Source organism: Notamacropus eugenii, chromosome 3, assembly GCF_028372415.1.
Source record: "Notamacropus eugenii isolate mMacEug1 chromosome 3, mMacEug1.pri_v2, whole genome shotgun sequence".
In the NCBI taxonomy this organism is placed as follows: Eukaryota; Metazoa; Chordata; class Mammalia; order Diprotodontia; family Macropodidae; genus Notamacropus; species Notamacropus eugenii.
The window spans coordinates 347,015,601-347,033,522 of record NC_092874.1 but is presented as its reverse complement, the minus strand read 5'-3'; the positions used below and the strand labels follow the sequence as shown (position 1 = coordinate 347,033,522).

Here is a 17,922-nt window from a genome sequence, read left to right as displayed (position 1 = left end):
CTTGGAAGATTTTTCTAAGTATTTAAAACTTGGTAATTACAGATTTTGTCCATAAAAATCAGTGCTTTTTTTTTAGTTACATAGTTTTACAAACTACTGGACAAGTATAATTATATCTTTAAAAAATGACAAGGATTCTATTATTTTTTGCTACTTTACACAGGCTTAATTCTCATCACCCTCTAAAGAGGTTTTCTTCAAAAGGATTCTTATGAAAGAGAAAGTGAAGGATCAGAAGAAAATAGGGACCAACCCGGTTTTATTGAAAATTTGCCAGGATAATGAAATGGCAGAATTCTATGAAAGAGCTTTTTGGTTATTAGTAATATGGAGTATATAGACAGTTAAAGGTACAGTAAGGCATTCGAAACACAAGCTGGAGGGGCATAATAGCTTCATGGCCCTTGAAAGTAATGCTTCAATTTCTTACCAGAATTTATGGAATGTTTTTGCATATACTGTACATCTATTTGCTATCTTCCTGTAAACAGTTTTTACATAGGAATAAAAAACCATTTAAACGGCTTTTATGATAATACGTAGTAGATGATCAGTATGTGAATAGAAATAACTACCATTTCGAAGAAATCAGATATCTCCCTTAGACTAAGTTTTGCAAACAGAAAATATAAATATGACTCATTTCAAACATTAATTTCTGCCCTCTGCAAAGATACATGAAGTTTAAGTGTTACGCTGTGTTTACTCACTGTCAAATTTCACTTGTTGCTATTAGATAACGTTACACGTACTCCGTTACATGCCATTAGAGGACACTACTATTCATAAGCAGTCACATGCATTAGAGTTAGGGTCACCAGCTGATGCATTATTACACACTGTTTTGCACCCCAAAAACAGAACCACCACAGTCAGGGTCACACTTACAAATCTTCCTGGCTGAAGGACAAATTAGCCCATGCATGAAAGTGGCTTCAGCCCTCTATTGGGAATGGGGTGATTTAGGACTGTTGCAGTCCTTCCCCTTCTTGTTCACCGACTCCCAGGATTCCTCCTTCTTCAGGTAGGGCTTCTGCCATGGCTTCTGCTTGGTCTTCTGCCATGGCTTCTGCTTGGTCTTCTGCCATGGCTTCTGCTTGGGCTTCTGCCTTGGCTTCTGCTTGGGCTTCTGCCATGGCTTCTGCTTGGACTTCTGCCTTGGCTTCTGCTTGATCTTCTGCCATGGCTTCTGCTTGGTCTTCTGCCATGGCTTCTGCTTGGGCTTCTGCCTTGGTTTCTGCTTGGGCTTCTGCCTTGGCTTCTGCTTGGGCTTCTGCCACAGCCTCAGGTTCTGTTTGGGATTCCTCTTGGTCTTTTATTTCTATTTCATGTTGAGGGAGTGTTACTGCAATTACCTCCTCGATAATTTCCTCCTCTTCTTGAGCTATTGGAGTAATGTTGGACTGATAGGTGTCCTGAAGGTAGTTGTTACTGTGGCTGCTGGCACTGCCCAGTCGGGTGGAGGCCACCACTGCTTTCACTGCAGCCTAATGGGAAAGAGAAAAACAAGTCTTTTAGCTTCCTTTGAAAACGGATCAGTAAAGATCAATCCTGATGTTATTAGAACATTGATACTAGGGGTAAATATTCACTCATTCTTCTAAGAAGTATTCCAGACATGAATCCAAATGACTTTTTAAACATCATTTTGAAAATGAAAAAGTTAATAATATTAATAATAACTTATGTGATCTGTTCACAACAACCCTTTGGAGCAGTTAGATGTTATATCTATTGAAAAGATGAGGAGTTTGTGATTTAAAAGAGGTCAAGTGAACTGTCAAAGCCTTAAAAAGCTTCCTTAAAAAGGAAGTGGCAGACTGCCTTTCTTTAAGAAAATTGTCAAAGTTTTATTTCACACGTAAACAAGTAATATGAGCATCTGTCTATACAAAGTAAAATAGAATAAAGAGATTTAACATAAAACCACAAATCTCTCTTTCTAACAGCTTACTTTTCCTTTTCTGTATATAATGAATTCAGCATGTGACTTTCAAAGTTGTCCTTAATTTTCTGTATTTCCTTCTTTTTTCCCCTTCTTTTCTGCACATTTTTTAGAGAATGTTTCAATGATTCTTCTTTATTTTGGCAATGTTGTCTGTCCCAAGACCCTTCTCTTTCCAACTCCTTTCCCTACCCCGACTGAAAAATCAAACAAAACTTCTGTAATAAATATGCACAGTCAAGCAAGCAGATGTCAACATTGTCCATGTCCAAAAATATGTATCCAATTCTTAACTATGAGTCCATTAAGTCATTCACAGCTGTTTTTCTTTATAATGTTGTTGTTTTTGAATGAATGAGAAAAGAAATTTATTAAGTGTACTTTTTAATTGAAGAATTTATGATGTATATAGTTTCTGCTTTCAAGGAGCTCACATTCTAATGGAAGAGACAGAGAAAGGTCCCAAGGTCCTTAAGGTCAGCAACAAAGCAGATGGTAATGTGTCATCTTTACTGTTGATGTAATTTATTAGTCTCTGATATTGAATCTTTTGGCAGCACCAAAGACTTTGCTGGTAAGAACTTTCTTTTCAGGGTCTTCCATAGCTATAGCTGTATCACCAGCAGGAAGAAGTCACAAGTCCAAAGCTCCACCAGGGTTACTTCCTTAAGTGGGCAGGGATAGGAGTATAGGTTTGGGGAGGGTGGTACTACTACTCCCAGGGATTTTGGATTTACCTTCCCATCAGCAACATCTGGTCAGAAGTTGATATTGGTGGTGGCAAGAAATACAGCTCCCTCTCCATAGAGATATATGATCTCATGATGAAAAGAAGACCTTCAAAGATAGGGGTTACTATCATTCCCAAGGTTCTTGATTTCAGGGTTTTGGTCTATCTCTATTATGGTATGAGGACAGGTGGCATTCAAGGTGGTGGCTGAGGTAGCAGTAGTAGTATGATTTGCCTGGCACAAGCTGCCTCCTGTTTCTCTACTGTACAGGTAGGCTGACTTTCCTGCTCTGTAGGTGGCAGTTTGTATAAACCTCCAAATTCACTCTGCATCAGTTTATACAAGTCTTTTTAAGTTTCTCTGAAACTGTCCATGTTATCATTTCATACTTTGTAAATCTGTTATGTTCACAAGCTTTAACTGGCTTCAGATATTCTTCAATTTAAAGGTACCCCCTTAGCTTCCATTTCCTTACTGTAGCATAAATTGAAGATTTTCTTTTTTCTCTGATTCTCTTGGTGTTTAGTCCTTAGAATGGTTTCACTGAGTCAAAGGGTATCACAGCATACTGACTTTTGGAGCATAATCCTAAGTTGCTTTCCAGAATGGTTAGATCAATTCAAGGTTCCATCAACTTTACACTGTTTGCCTTCCATCCAATAAATCTAATTTTCCCTTTTCAAATAATCTTTACCAATCTGATGAGTATGAGGTAGAACTTCAGTTACTTAAATTTGTGATTTTCTGATTATCATTGTCTAAAACACTTTTTAAAAAACATAGTTTTTGATGATTTTTATTTCTTCTTTTGAGAACTGTCTTTTAATGATTGATGACGTGATATTGGAGATGGTTTTGTGTTTTTTATATATTTGAATTACTTCCTTGTATAGTTTGGCTATAATATTTTTGTAAGAGATTATTTTCTCTTAGTTATCTGTTTTCTTTCTAATTTTAATTGAATTGGCCTTGTATATGCAAACTTTTCAACTTTTTGTAATCAAAAATGTCTATTTTATTTTCTGTGATATTCTATTTCCATGGTTAGATTATGATCACTTTCCCCATTCATATTTTGCAAAAAAAAATTTTCTTTCTTTCTCTTCTGATTATAAGGTGACCTAAGTAATCTATCTATTTGGAAACTATCTTGGTAGATGTTCTAAACCAAATTTCTGCTAGGATGATTTTCAGTTTTTCCAATACTTTTTATAAAATTGGGAGTGGTGATATGTTCATTGAATACTGTAGTATTATGTTCATTTGGGTCCATATGTTGTATACCTATTTGGTTCTAGTGATCAAATTTTCTGTTTTTATCCTGTGCAATATAGTTTTTGGTGATTATTAGTTTGTAGTTTGACATCTAGGATGCTAGAGTATAATGATAATTTAAAATGAGGAGATCTTTCTCATTCATTGATAGGCCCATGTGACCTCCCTGGGTGACATGAGTCTAAGTCACATGGAGCCTCTGGTGGGAGGAGTTTGCTGAATGGGATGAATGGGAAGAGGTATTACTAGAGCAGAGCTGAGAGGAAGTTAGTCTTGAGCACAGTGAGAGCTAGGAAGGATGCAGGCTGCTGACTAGTGTGAGTGAGAGGCCTTGTTTGTGATTTTGCCTAAGTGAGCCTGCTTGTGTTTTGTTTAATGGAGCTGGTTTGTGGGAAGCCTAGCAGGGGAAGGCTTGAGGATGGTGTTGTTCTCTGCATTGTTTTTGTGTATAGGTTTTTGTTACTATAATGGATTTGGCTTTCTGGTGTCTGAATCAATGTTTTGGTTCTGTCTTCCATGGTGGGGAGTCTGTGGTATTTCACAATTCAGAATTGCGCCAGGATATTCATGGCTATGGTAGGCACTGTAAATATTGCATTGGTGCTACAAATGGTGAGGGGGATGGAATCATGAAATATCAGACCTCTATTTGGAGACAGAAAGGCACAGGAGACAGAGGATGAAATGGATGTCCCAGGGTGGGAGGATTTGCTTTATTCCTCCCTGGCAAGAGAATGGGTTAAAGGTACAGGGCTCTGTGAAAACTGGGAACCAAGGCTACAGAAAGGAGAACCCAGAGACTTAGAAAGATGTCTGCAGGGAATACCAATGGAACCAGGGAAAGCAATGGCAGGGATGTGTAGGAGAGGCTGAGCCTTGCTAATAAGCTATGGAATTATATGTAAAAGGCAGAGACAAGCTGCTGGAGGAGAAGACTCAGATGGAGAGAGAGTTGACGGGTTTGCAGAAAAAGCTTTGTCCTGCAGTGTTCAAACTGTCCTCTAGGAGAAGAAACTAGAGAGTTTCAAGTGATGGGAGAAAAAGTTGGTTTGGCTCACAGGAGGTGAAAAGTTAACAATAGGAAAATGAATGCAACCCTTGCATATGTTGGGCTTGATTAGGACCTAAACACAAGCCAGGACAATGCATGGGAGGAAAAGCTTTCTTACTGACCTTTGCTCTTTTTGGCTTTTGTGGGTAGAGAAATCTAGGAACCACATCTGCTACCTGTGATTACATGCCCTGAAGACTGTTCCAGTCCTGTCCATGCAGTGCCCCGTGGCCAAGGCTGGGCTGTGCTCCACTCTGATCCCAGTGCAATAGACCTTTCCTGTCAGCCTTCCAGACTGTCTAGACTGGAAATTTCTTTCACTCTGTCATTTTGTGGCTTATGCTGCTCAAGAATTTGTTTAGAGTCATTTTTTTACAGGTATTTTATGGACCATAGGGGAAGAGCTAACCATTGATAGCCTTTTAAAAATTTTTATTCATTTTATCCTGAACTTAAGAAATAAAACAAGCATTTCCATAATATAACAGTATAGAAAAAATATTTTAAATCACTTCATTTCTGAATATTTCTCTTCACTTCTCCCCATCAAGTAAGCCACCTCTTCTGACAGATTTTTTTAAAAAGTTCAGTTAAAAAAAATCAATGTATCAATAGTGTTTGTCAGTACATGCAATAATCCATACCCATAATCTCCCATCTCTGCAAACAAGAGAAGAAAGTGCATTTTTCTCAGCTTCTCTCTAGGATGAAGCTTCATCCATAATATTTTTTTTAAATGTCAGGTTTGTTTTGATTTGCTTTTTTATTAGTAATTTGGAATATTATATATGATATTTAATGCTTGATAATTCTTTTGACAACTGTTTATTCATATCCTTTGACCATGTATCTATTGGGGAATGGATTTGAGTTTCATATTTCTGTCCATTTTCTATTTTCTTGGACAGCAAATTCTTATCTAAGAAAGATGATACAAAGATTTCCTCCTCATTCAATCACTTCCCTTCTTATGTACATTTTTAATACAAGAGCTTAACACAGAAGTTTGTGCAGAAACTTTTTAATTTCTTATAATCAAAATTAGCTATTTTATCTGATGTGGGAAAACTTTATTTATTGCATTATTTGAACTTAGCTCTATATGGCTGAAATCAGAATTCTTGCTTAGAGACCAGATAAGTTGAATGCTTAACTGAGGATCTAGGTTACACTGACCAGAAACCCAGCCAGACTTAAAGACTGATACAAAGGAATATAAGGAGTTTTTGCCCATATACCTCTCAAGCAACACATGTCTTATCTGTTTCTGTGCTGGCCAATCAGATATTATTTCTTTTTTCCTTTGTTTGAATCCCATACTCAAATTACAAACTTACAGACACTGGAGGGGAGAGGTGAGTCACCCCTTTTTCAGCTGTCTCAGAAAAAGATGACTTACATTTGTCTCTAGATTACTTCAGTTCTGGATTTTGTTCTCAACTAATATTGGTTAAGCTGTGAAAGGTATATGATCTGCTTTTATTCTAATTTTTTAAATTGTATGATTTTTTAATTTGTATGATCAGATTGCATGTCCATTTTGAATTCATTGTGGAATATAATGTAAGGTATTAGTTTAAATCTAATTTCTTCCAGATCACTTACTACTTTTCCTGGAAATTCTTGTCAAAAGGAGTTCTTTCCTAAGTAATTCATATTTTTAGATTTATTGAATCATAGGTTTAAGATCTGATTTTTTTTTATAACTTCTAAGTCTCTAAAAGATTAACTGTCAAAATGCTGTGCAAACCCTTTGTAGATTCAACTTCAAATGTGAGAACAATTTTCCTGAAATTATACACACACACACATACAACACGTAAGTGTGTGCATTATGTATTTATATATACATATGTATATTTAAAGCATTTTAACAGGAAACAAAGTAGGTTTTTTTGCTGCTGCTCTGGATTGAGATTTAGTCAATCAAGTGCCTTTGATTGAGTCTTACTTGTTCAAGAATCTTTGTTTGGAAACAGTATATATATTGTATTGCTTGAAGAAAGGATAGAGCAGTCAAAAGTGGAGTTGAGAGAGAGAAGCAAGAGTTAGTGGCTAGGGGAACTTGCTTGTGGGGAGGCCTAACAGAAAGAATGTTTGTGATGTCGGGAGCCCTGTCTATTGATCTGTGTTGATTTCTCAGAAAGAAGTCCTATCTGTGGGTCTGTGTTAAATTCTCAGACAGAAGTCCTGTCTGTTGGTCAGTGTTAATTTCTCAGATAGAAACACCGTCTGTTGGTCTTTATGAGTGAATTGAGATGATGGTGCTGGTAATGCATGTAAATATTGTTATAACCCTGTTAAGCTTTGTTTTTTAGAAACAGAAGCTGTGGACAAGAGCCCCTGGAGCCTAGTGTCAGGAAGAAGCAGGAAGAATTTGGAGAGGAGCAGTCCCTGTGAGCTGGGACAAGGAGCAGGAAGGAGCAGAGAGCTGCCTGTGTGTGCCTCCAGGCAAGAGATGGGAATGGTTGACCCATGGCATTTGCAAGTCAGTCTCGAGTCAAGATAAGAGAGGACTTTACTTGGCCACTGTGTATTGATTAAAGAGATTATTCTTTCAGTGACCTAGGGGTGGGTAGTGTGGTATTTTCTGTTACCCCTTAAGGATGCATCATTCTAAGGAAGACCCTAGCCTGAAACCCCTTGACTTTGGGGATGCAATGATATATGCTATGTGCTATGCCATATATACTCAGTGTTATAAGATACATATATATGTATTAGATGATATGTTTTGCTTAAGGATGTTGCTATGAATGTTATGCTTTACTTTATTGAATAATGTTTAGTTTATTGCTCAATAAGCAGAGGGTTCATTATGCTATGTGATTAGACCCTTAAAATTATTCCTAGCAGCAGTCCTCAGGGATGCTGCTGGGATTGGCATTGCAAGTGGACAGCTCTATGCTCTTTGGCGGTTCTGGAGAGGGACAGTTACCATTTCATGGTAACTCAGAACTTTGGAAATGCTTTAAAATGAAGCTGGCTTCCTGTGGTCAACTACAAAACCTTTGTCAGTAAGCTGCTGCTTACACTTAAATAAAAGGTACGTACCTATAAAAGATTTTTCTTAGAAATTCATTTCTTTGGACATCTTTCAGAATTTTCTCAGCCAAAAGAATGAAACTATTCGATGCCTCTAAAACTGTCTTATCTGTCAGCTACATCTACAAAATGGGAAAATAAACCAACATACGTGTATATACATTTATGTATATATGTATATTTACATGCATGTATGTATGCATGCATATACTGTTATCTCTTCCACATAGTGGAACCATTGAGGTTTCACTGTATCATGAGTCAGCATAAGAAATTAAATGGGAATTTTGGGGAGTTTTGCAGAAGTCACAGATAACACACAAAGGCCAGGAGACAACATAGAGCCTATAATCAAATACTTAATCCAAATTTTACAATAAGTTACTGTAAACACCCCATAAAAAAAAAAAACAAACACAATTCAGACTTATCTGCTATGAAGGGAAAGCCAAAAAGTTTTACATAGGTTTTCCAGATCATGGGGATTCTGCACCCCTGACCCCTGCAATATAGAAGGGATAACTCTGTGTGTGTGTGTGTGTGTGTGTGTGTGTGTGTGTGTGTGTGAATACGTAGGAATTGAGATTAGGCCACCTCTTCAACATTCTGACAATTCTTCATTAACCTCTTGGTTTGTAATTATTTATAAAATTATTTCATGGTGAATGAATACAAGAAGCTGTTGTCTTAAGAGTCAGTGCAATCCGGGGAGTGGTTTTCCATAACATGATTTATAACATTTTAGCTAACATCAAGTGGAATAATCATTTAATTTCATTTGCTTGGTGAGTTACATTTACTTTATCTATACACATTCCCAAAAATTGATGCAAAAATAAGCATAATTTTAAACATGTTGCTTAAACCATTCTTAATTTTTGGTAGGTAAAAACTAGAAATAATCTGCTCAGGTTTTTTCAGCAATTTGTTCTCAGTAGAATAAATGTAGGCCAATTTCTCATTCTTACGAGTCAATGTCAGAGGTATAGCAGAGTTCTAAAAGATAGGACTTTACCAACTTGAGTTTTCAGAATTTCATGTCAGTTTTGCACTGTCGTGGGGGCTAGAACCAGAAATTTTTTGTAATACCTTGAGTAAGTCACTTTCCTTCTCTGAACCTCAATTTTCTCAAATATAAAATGAGGGGGTTAGATAAAATGACTTCTAATTCCCTTCCAGCTCTGATGTATTATGAAATACTTAATACATAATATTTGATGCAGAATGTTGAACCTTTAGCATTTTTACTTATTAGAAGACTCCTGAATTTCCCAGTAAAATGAGTTATTTCCCCCTGTGATTTCTTACCTTAAGCTTTCTCCGTGCATTGAATTCCTGTAGTTTCTTTTGGGCAGTGTCCATATGTACAAAATTAGCTGCCTTCCCGGTGACCCAAGGGTGCTGCAGAGCTTGGAAGGTGGTCAAACGCTTCTTAGGATCCAAAACAATCAGTTTCCTCACCTATAGCAACAGAGCAGGATGGGCTCCTTAGTGGGGATATTGCTTTCAAAATAAACACAAAGAGGGACAGAATCCTATTTGCAAAAACTATTTGCTAACAAAAATGGGCATAGGCATGCCACCTGGCCTGAGAATGCCAAAGGCTTGCTCATTACTTCTGGCCTTACTTCAAAGAAAGTGCAAAAAAAGGATAGCATGATAGAATGAAAAGAGCTAGGTTTGAACCGTGGGTTGGCCACTACTACCTATGTGACCTGCGACAAGTCACTTTATCCCTCAAGGTTTGAGGTCCTTCATCTGTAAAATAAAACGGTATGGTCTCAGGTATCTGGGTAAAGAAAGAGAAAAAAAAATTAAGCCCATAGAGGTCATAGAAGACAAATAACCCCTTGTGGCAACATTTGTAGAATCAAGGAAAGCAAGCATGGATATCGTCTAGAGCTGTAGCATTCTTGCTTGTTTCCCATCTCTGGGGGTCAAAGAAATAGGTCCTGGTTTTATCATTAAAATTATGTTATTGTAGATTAAATTATATCATGCTATGCTATATGATGTAATATGATGTATGACATGATATGTTATATCATTTCATGTTTAGTCTTATATCATGTAATTTTGTGCCCTATTATATTATATTCATTCAAGTCAAAGATTATACCTGTGGGGTTCTCTTCTGTGCTCATCTAAGTAACCCTACACAATGAGAAATTTTTAAAATAACAAGCATTCTAATAGTTTAGAAGAAATATAGCTGTGGGTAAGTCACTTCACTATTCTAGGTTTCTGTTTCATGTGTAAAATGAGAGATTTAATGAGTTTAAGGATTCTTCTACTTCTAAATCTCTGGTCTCTGACTTATGTGTTATGTACTTTCTTTCCTATGAGGAAAAATCCATTGAAAACAGAAGAAATATTGTTTGCCAATGGCCTAGGGTTAGTTTTAATTACGGGAATGTCCTTCATCCCTGGGGCTTTGGCATTATTTAGGAGGAATGTGCTCACTAAAATGTAGATAATTTGGATGAATTCCAATAAGCTTGCCAGGCAGTAGTGATTCTTGCTCGTTACAGAAGTACCTTTGGGCCACCAAAAAAAAAAAAAATCACTTCACTAGGAGTCCTGGGTTCTAGCTCTGTGATTTTCAGAAAATTACAACTGAATAACCTGTAACGTAGCTTCCCACTCTAACATTCTGCATTTAGTTCCACAAGAAGCCTTGATTATGCTTATGTGTGTTGTTTCTTTCAGAACTGGCTCACTGGGAAACTTTTCAATATCATGCTAGTATCTCTGTTTTATTTAGAACACCTGAATCACCTTTCCAAAGGTTAGTTAAAAGTATTTATTTAATGCATTTCATATTAACCTAGGCAAAATACAATCAACCAAAACTCCATAATCCATTGTAAATAGGATGGAGCCTTTTTTTGGAGGTTGATGTAATATATAACTGATATAATTAGTAATCTTTCACATTTCATTATTCTTTAATTTTGTAAAAAGTCAACCTTAGACTAATAGCATCCTAATTGTTCTCCTCACCTCCAGGTTATCCTTTCTCCAGTTTATCCTCTATGTAATTGCCAAATTGAAATCCATAAAGCATAGGTCTGATTAGGGTCACGATCCCTACTTAAGAAGCCCTAAAGCCTTGTTCTTGCATCTTAGATAAAAAGTCAAGTTGGACTTTTAATGTTTTCCCCAATCGGGTTCTAGCCTATAAGTTTATTGTTTATTCTATATTTCTTTCCTTTATGTATTCCATATTCCAACTACAGTGACTTACATGCTGTTTCTCACTTGTGGTGATCTATCTCCTTACCTCTGTGCTTATTACCAGAATACTTTCTGTCCTTACTTCAACCTTCTAGAATGCCTAGCTTCCTTTAGGCTCAGTAGAAATGTTATTCTTTCAAGAGGCCAGCCCTAATTCCTCTAAGTGCTCATCTCCCCTACCCATACACTTACCCTGGAAATTATTTTGTCTATATTTTGTATTTAGTTACTTAAGTTCAAGTTGTTTACCTTCAGTATAATGCAACCTCCTTAACGGAAGTGGTTGTTTCATTTTTGTGTTCGGATCCCCAGTGCCTGGCACAGTGATCACTTAATAAAAATGCTTCCTTGAAAGGATGAAGCAATTATGACTTAAAGCATAGCTGAAGAGTGAAAATTAATGACTCACTATTTAAAGTATAAAGGCCTTCATAATGGTCCTCTACAGGCCCTGAACATTTAAGTGGTTTGCCCAGGCTCATAGAGCTAATAAGTAGCAGAATCAGAATCAAATTGAATTTTAGAAGAAACTTTAGCTCTAATTGAACGTCTTCATATCTACTTCTTTCTCTTAGTATGAAGAGAGGAAAATTGAGTACTTTAGAGATGTATCAATAAGGAATTTATGATAATTTAGATGAGGCTTTTTATTATGTAAGATGAAAAGATTTCTTATAATAAATTAGCAGTCCTCAGAAAATAAAGCAGTTACTGAAAAGAAGTCTTAAAGGATTCTGATGCACTTTTTAGACAAATTCATTTGAATACAAATTATCATGTTAGCTAAATACAATTCCTTGTCCACTTATTAAAGGACCAATGTCAGCACTGAGTTACTACTGAGTGTCCTTGAAAGTAATAAAATTGAATTTATTTAAACTGCCTTGTTACTTATTTAGACTGCTGTTCCTTCATTTTCAGAATTATTTACATTCTGAAATAATAGATGTTGGAAGCGACTTTGAGAGGCATCTTGTACCCTATTTTACAGATGGAGAAAAGAAAACACAAACATGCTGGAGCATGGGAGGGTGAGAACCTGCTCAAAATAACATAGTTAATGGCTAAGCCTGAATGAGAAAAACAGATATGCAGTTCAGTGCTCTTTCTACTGTTGTCCTCCTAAATTCCTGAAATCAAATGACGAACAAGAACATGACTAACTCACATGAACATTGCTTAACTGAAGAAAAAAATCACACATGGAATACCCAGAAACACAAACTTAAACCAAAACTGACAAATAATAAATTATTTTCCTCCTTAATCTGATTTTTAAAAAGGATTTTTTTTTTTTGGTCCATCTTACCAAGTCCTTGGCATTCAAGGAGACATCATCCCACCAAGGGGAGACGAAGCGGTAGTGACAGTTCAGAATTCTCTTAAACATGTACTGATCTCCCCTTTCATCATAGAATGGTTCAAATCCACAAAGTCTGAGAAGGAAAGAGATAATGGACAGCTTTATTAAATTGTTAAGCATATTTTGCTCCTGAAGAAATGCTCATCCTTTTCTGTTAATGGTGTTTTCCTCATGGTAAGCAAATTCCTGATGGATGAAATATTATTTTGTCAAACTTCTCTTTAACTTTATAACAGAAATCAACATTGATGTTCTTGAGAAATTAGAGTAGGAATTAAAGCACAGAGATTTCTATAACAAGTATTCTTACTCTCCTTAGGAAATGAGAAAAAGGAGAGAGAATTCATTATATTTCCTAATGTACAGGGTATGTAAGCTGGAAGTAAAAAAAAAATAAACATGCTTTTGAGAAGAAATTTGAGCAATGGGAAGTGACATTTCTTTCCGAACATTTTCATGCCTCCCAGTTTCCAAATTTTAGAGATGCTAATGAGTTAAAATATCATCCACACAAAGTTACACTCCATTTCAAAAATGACTGAAAGAAATAGAGATTTAGAAAAAGGAAAAATGGCATAGAGGGTGATTGAAAGGAAACTGTCCCAAAATAACAAGTATTAAGATTTAAGTGACTTTTTCAAAATCATATAAATTATGTTTTGGGAAGCTGAGACTTTCTTCTTTGTCGAATACATTTGAATACATCTATATATCACATGCACACTCAGTATAGTTTCCTCTGTTTTTTTTTTTAAACATAATAGTTCAACATTTGATTTTTTTCTCCCAGCAAGGGAACATAACTAGATGCCTTTAGTGCAGTTAATGAGGATCTTTTGATAGTAAGACTTGTCATGTTTGGTTGGGGCATGATCTCACTTGTTCTCTAGATGATTCTTTGCCACCGGTTGGAACATTAAATAGCAGACTGCAAGCCTTACTAAATATATCCATTCCAGGGGCAGTCACCTGCCTGCAGAAATCCTGAGTGATTGTCTCTAGGGCTGTCTTGAAAGTTCATAGACTATTGAATCTGAAAAGCTTTTCATCAGATCAGAGGGAGGCTGAGATTTTTTGCTGACTAAAGCAGTTATACTTTACTGTTAATGTGAGCTACTGAAAATGGAAATCAAAGCCTTCTAGTACAGAAAACTAATAGACTGATATACTCATGATCTGCTCTGATTTAACAATTGAATGAAGGGGGGGGGGGGAAGGGAAAGGCATCAGTAATGCCTAAGCCCATAACGAATAAAAACTAGAATTAGCAGCTGAAGGATTCTAATTTTGCTTAATTCTTTCCCAGAATGCTGTAGCGTGTTGTCTACATTCTCTTACAACAAGAATTTAACTTTTTTTGGTAGAACTTTAAGGCTACCAATATATTTTATAGCCCACTGTTTTGTTGGATGCTAATAATAATGCTGTCAGGCAATATAGTTATTATTATCTCCACTTTCACATGTGAAAATGAAGCCCCAAAGAGATGGAGACATACATGTCCAGGATCACATGTCAAAGATGAAATCTGAACCCAGGTCCTTCTGGACTTTAATCTAGCTTTCTTTTTACTACATCACACTGGCTGGGGCAACTACAGACTGTGAAGGGAGAAAAAAAGGAGATCCCTGTCCACTGGGAGCATGAGAACACAGAGTAGATGTGTTCGCTGATACTTCTAAAGCATTCTGGAGCATAGCCCACCATGGACATGAGTGGCCTGTGGCTGTTGATGATGGGATAGAAGGCAGTAATCCGCAGAATGGCTCAGGACATTCTTTCAAACATGCCCTTTGCACTTTTGTTAGAGCAGCCTGCATGCACTAAAAGGTCACTGCTGCTTATCTGGTATTCTGAATGTAGACTTGGGCAGGAGAGATGGAGAAGGATAGAAGGGACAGAGAATTCCCTTTATTCAAGACCAAGCAACAAATTTATATTCTACAGTTAATGATAGAAGCATCCAGTATATCGCTGCATCTTCAAAAAGACAAGGAAAGGGCTTTGAAGAATGGTAATAATGTCATCTCAATTCAAAATTTCTTAAATTTTTCTAGATTTGCTTTGCCAAACAGCACAAATGAAAATGATTTAGTCCTCATCAACCATCGATACAGGGTGAATTCTCTTCATGGTCAGTGTGAAGGATGGTGCTTCTCTGAGTACAGTTGGTAAAATAGGAATTGTTATCCATTGGCAGAATTATCACTGAACTGAGTTTTGTTATGCTTTTATTTTGATATATGCACGGATCTTTCAAGATGATTAATTGATTCAATCTATGTGGGGAAATAACAAATAGAGGAGGTATACTGCTTGAATGCCTCCTCCCTACTTACAGTTGTGTCAGGTTCTTAGTACTAGTTGGGGCAGAGGCAAAATATAAAATTGATGAGGGGACACAGAGAGAATAAAGCAACCAGATGTTACAGGCAATCAGAAAGTTGTAGCACTGGAAGGAATCAGATGTGGAGCAGTAGGATTCTGTCCTTAAAACACCTAGAAAAAGTAAGAATTCTCACTGACATTTTAAGATTAAAATATTAACCCTTTATCTGGTCCCCAGATGGTAAAAACCCAAGGTACTAATGCTTATGATAGCTGTTGGTTTGTATGCAGAACTGTTAGGTCATTTCAGAGTTGAAGATTTTAGATTTTCCATCTTTAATACATTCGTGATTCTGATGAGCATGTCAGGAAAAATACTAGCCTGTATTATCTGCCCTGACTCCTTGAACTAGCAACAGTCTGGCTCTCACCACAAAACTCCTGTGCTAGAGGATGCACAGAATAAAGCATTGCTGTAGAAAAAGACTGAGACTTTTAAATGGAGAATAGTGGGAAAAGGTGCTAAAAACAATGAAATAACATGAAAGGTGAGGAAGGACATGGCATGTGTTTGCAATTTTTTAATTGTTTAGTATACTAATTTCTTCTCTTTCTCTTGTTTCTGAAAAATAGTCTGTTACATGGAAGGGTGATAGGGAGGGATCTAAGAAGAAATTTAGATAACTTAAAAACAAAAAGCATCACTAAGATGTATTTTTTAAAAGAAAGTGAAACAAGCTACAGAATGATAAGATGAATATAACGTCTGTAGGTATTTTTTATTCAGGGAAAAGGTAACAAAAGTAGAAATAAGCATCTAAAATACAAATAATTGGAATGAGGGGAAGAGAAATTGTTTTCAATGAATGGTCACAACTAGTAAATGTCTAAAATGCTATTAGATTATTCTCATAGAGTCTAAAAGAAAAAAAAAAGGTGACCTTCTCCTTTATCAGCAAGCATGTATTTAGCTTATTGGGAAGTAGCATAAAATGGTGGAAAGGACATTGTACTGGTAGTCAGGAGGATACAGGTTCAGATTCTGTCTTGGACACTTACTAGTTGGGTGATCTTGAATAAGTCACTTAATCTCTCAGTTTCCTTAACTTCAAAAATATTGTGGACAGTGAAAAGATTTTGGATTTAGCCTCAAAGGTCCTTTCTAGCTCTCAATCTATGATGCTAACATGCTCCTCCTCTGGACATATTATTTATTAGGGGGAATCCAGTGCTTTGTAAACCTTTTTATAAGACAGAAATGATGGAAGCAAAGGAAAGATAGGCAATACGCTCTAAGAAAACTTGAGGAGAAAAACAGTCTTGGAGCTGGGGATATTAGGACTTCATGGAGAAGGAACCAAGCCTAGAAAGAAGAAAAGAATTTTGGCAGGTAGAAATAAGAAGATAAATTGCAGGCATGGGAGAGTCTCAATAATCAATTAATTTAGTAGACATGTAAAAGTAAAGTAATATAAGGGTAAAAAAAAATTTAAGTTTAATTTTAATTATCTTCAGTACTAAATGATTCCTCCCAAAGTTAAAAAAATATTGACTAGGAGGAAAAACAAATAGAAATGACAAAAGTATTGACTTTATACATCAGGAAATAACATATTCAAAGACTCTGTTCATATGTTCTTGGTCTGTTGCTCAGTGCTGATTAAATTTGGGGTTATCATTTGGATTTGCAGAAAATCCTCTCCTTGAGTATGCTTAGGGAGTATCACAAAAGACTTCTTTATGGAATGGCAGACCCAAAGGATGGGGCCTAGGGTCCTGGAAAATGTTGTAGCCCAATGCCCTTTTGCTTTCTTCACTTACAAGATGTAGGTGATTACTCCCAGGGACCACATATCCACTTCAGGTCCATAGGCACATCCTCTAAGAATTTCAGGTGCTGCAGAGATGAGAATACATTATTTCAAACAAGAAGTTCATTTGTAATTCACATTTTAGACACAATGAATTAAAAGAAAAGAACATGTCTCCCACCATATAAACTGAAACAACTTTGCACCAAGTTGTCTCCACTTATATAATAACTAAATTGCTAAAACAAAAGCATAATGACCTAAGTTCCTGAATTAATTGGAGAGAGGGTAAAAGGAGAGAAAGTGTGTTAGGGGAACATAAAAGTAAAGGCTCTAGACATAGAACAATATAGTGACATGTAACTTCACCTAGCCTGAATTTCTCATTTTACAGATACAGAAACTGGTCCAGAGTTGGAAAGTGATTTGCCATAGATGAACTATTGATAAAGCTTAGGACTGCCGTCCACTTTGCTTCTTTTCTACTTCTTTTCCACTGTGCCTTTAATCCTATAAATTATGGTCCTACTAATATCATGTAACAACATATTAAGAGAGATAGCCCTGGACCCAACATTTACTAATTGAGATACCATTGGTAAATGACGTTACCCCAGTGACATTCAGTTTTCTCTTCTGTAAAATAGGGATAATACACTACCTACCTGATAAGGTTGTTTATTATAAGTAAAGTGCCTTGTAAACCTTGAGGAATATGAATTCTCATATTTTTCAATGGAGTTCAGATAGAAACAGTTCAAGGAAAATTAATTCACATGGTATTATTGCTTTATATTTAATGTTCTACGGCACAGGTGGATAAGATGATTGCCTTTTATAAATTTAAAGTGCTGTGTTATTAGATTATCTGGCAGTCTCACTGAGGGTGTCGTCAGGACAATAGCATTGGACAGGATGATATATGCCTCATTTTGTTCCCATTTAGTTTTGATTCCTTTGACTCAAACACTTTGAAAGCTTTGTATTTCATATGATTTCTGGACTACAAATGTCCAGAATGATGACTTCTATTAAAAACACTGTTGTTAAAATTTCCTGTACAGGACACCTTAACAGACAACAGTATTGTCCATAGTAATACTTGAGAATCAGAACAATGTATTAGCCATCATCTC

At 36.3% G+C, this 17,922-nt stretch overlaps 1 protein-coding gene across 2 annotated transcripts in view; it reads right to left on the bottom strand.

The window, feature by feature from the left end:
* Positions 1–231: 231 nt before the first annotated feature.
* Positions 232–17,922, bottom strand: part of CAMK4 (calcium/calmodulin dependent protein kinase IV) — a 220,202-nt gene continuing 202,511 nt past the window's right edge. For both annotated transcript variants that reach the window (XM_072597182.1, XM_072597183.1), the window contains 4 exons: positions 16,797–16,872; positions 12,594–12,720; positions 9,356–9,508; positions 232–1,487 (listed from right to left, as the gene is read on the bottom strand). In XM_072597182.1, coding sequence (XP_072453283.1) covers positions 963–1,487; positions 9,356–9,508; positions 12,594–12,720; positions 16,797–16,872 — 881 coding nt within the window. In that variant the 3' untranslated portion in view covers positions 232–962. The remainder of the gene's footprint in view (positions 1,488–9,355; positions 9,509–12,593; positions 12,721–16,796; positions 16,873–17,922) is intronic.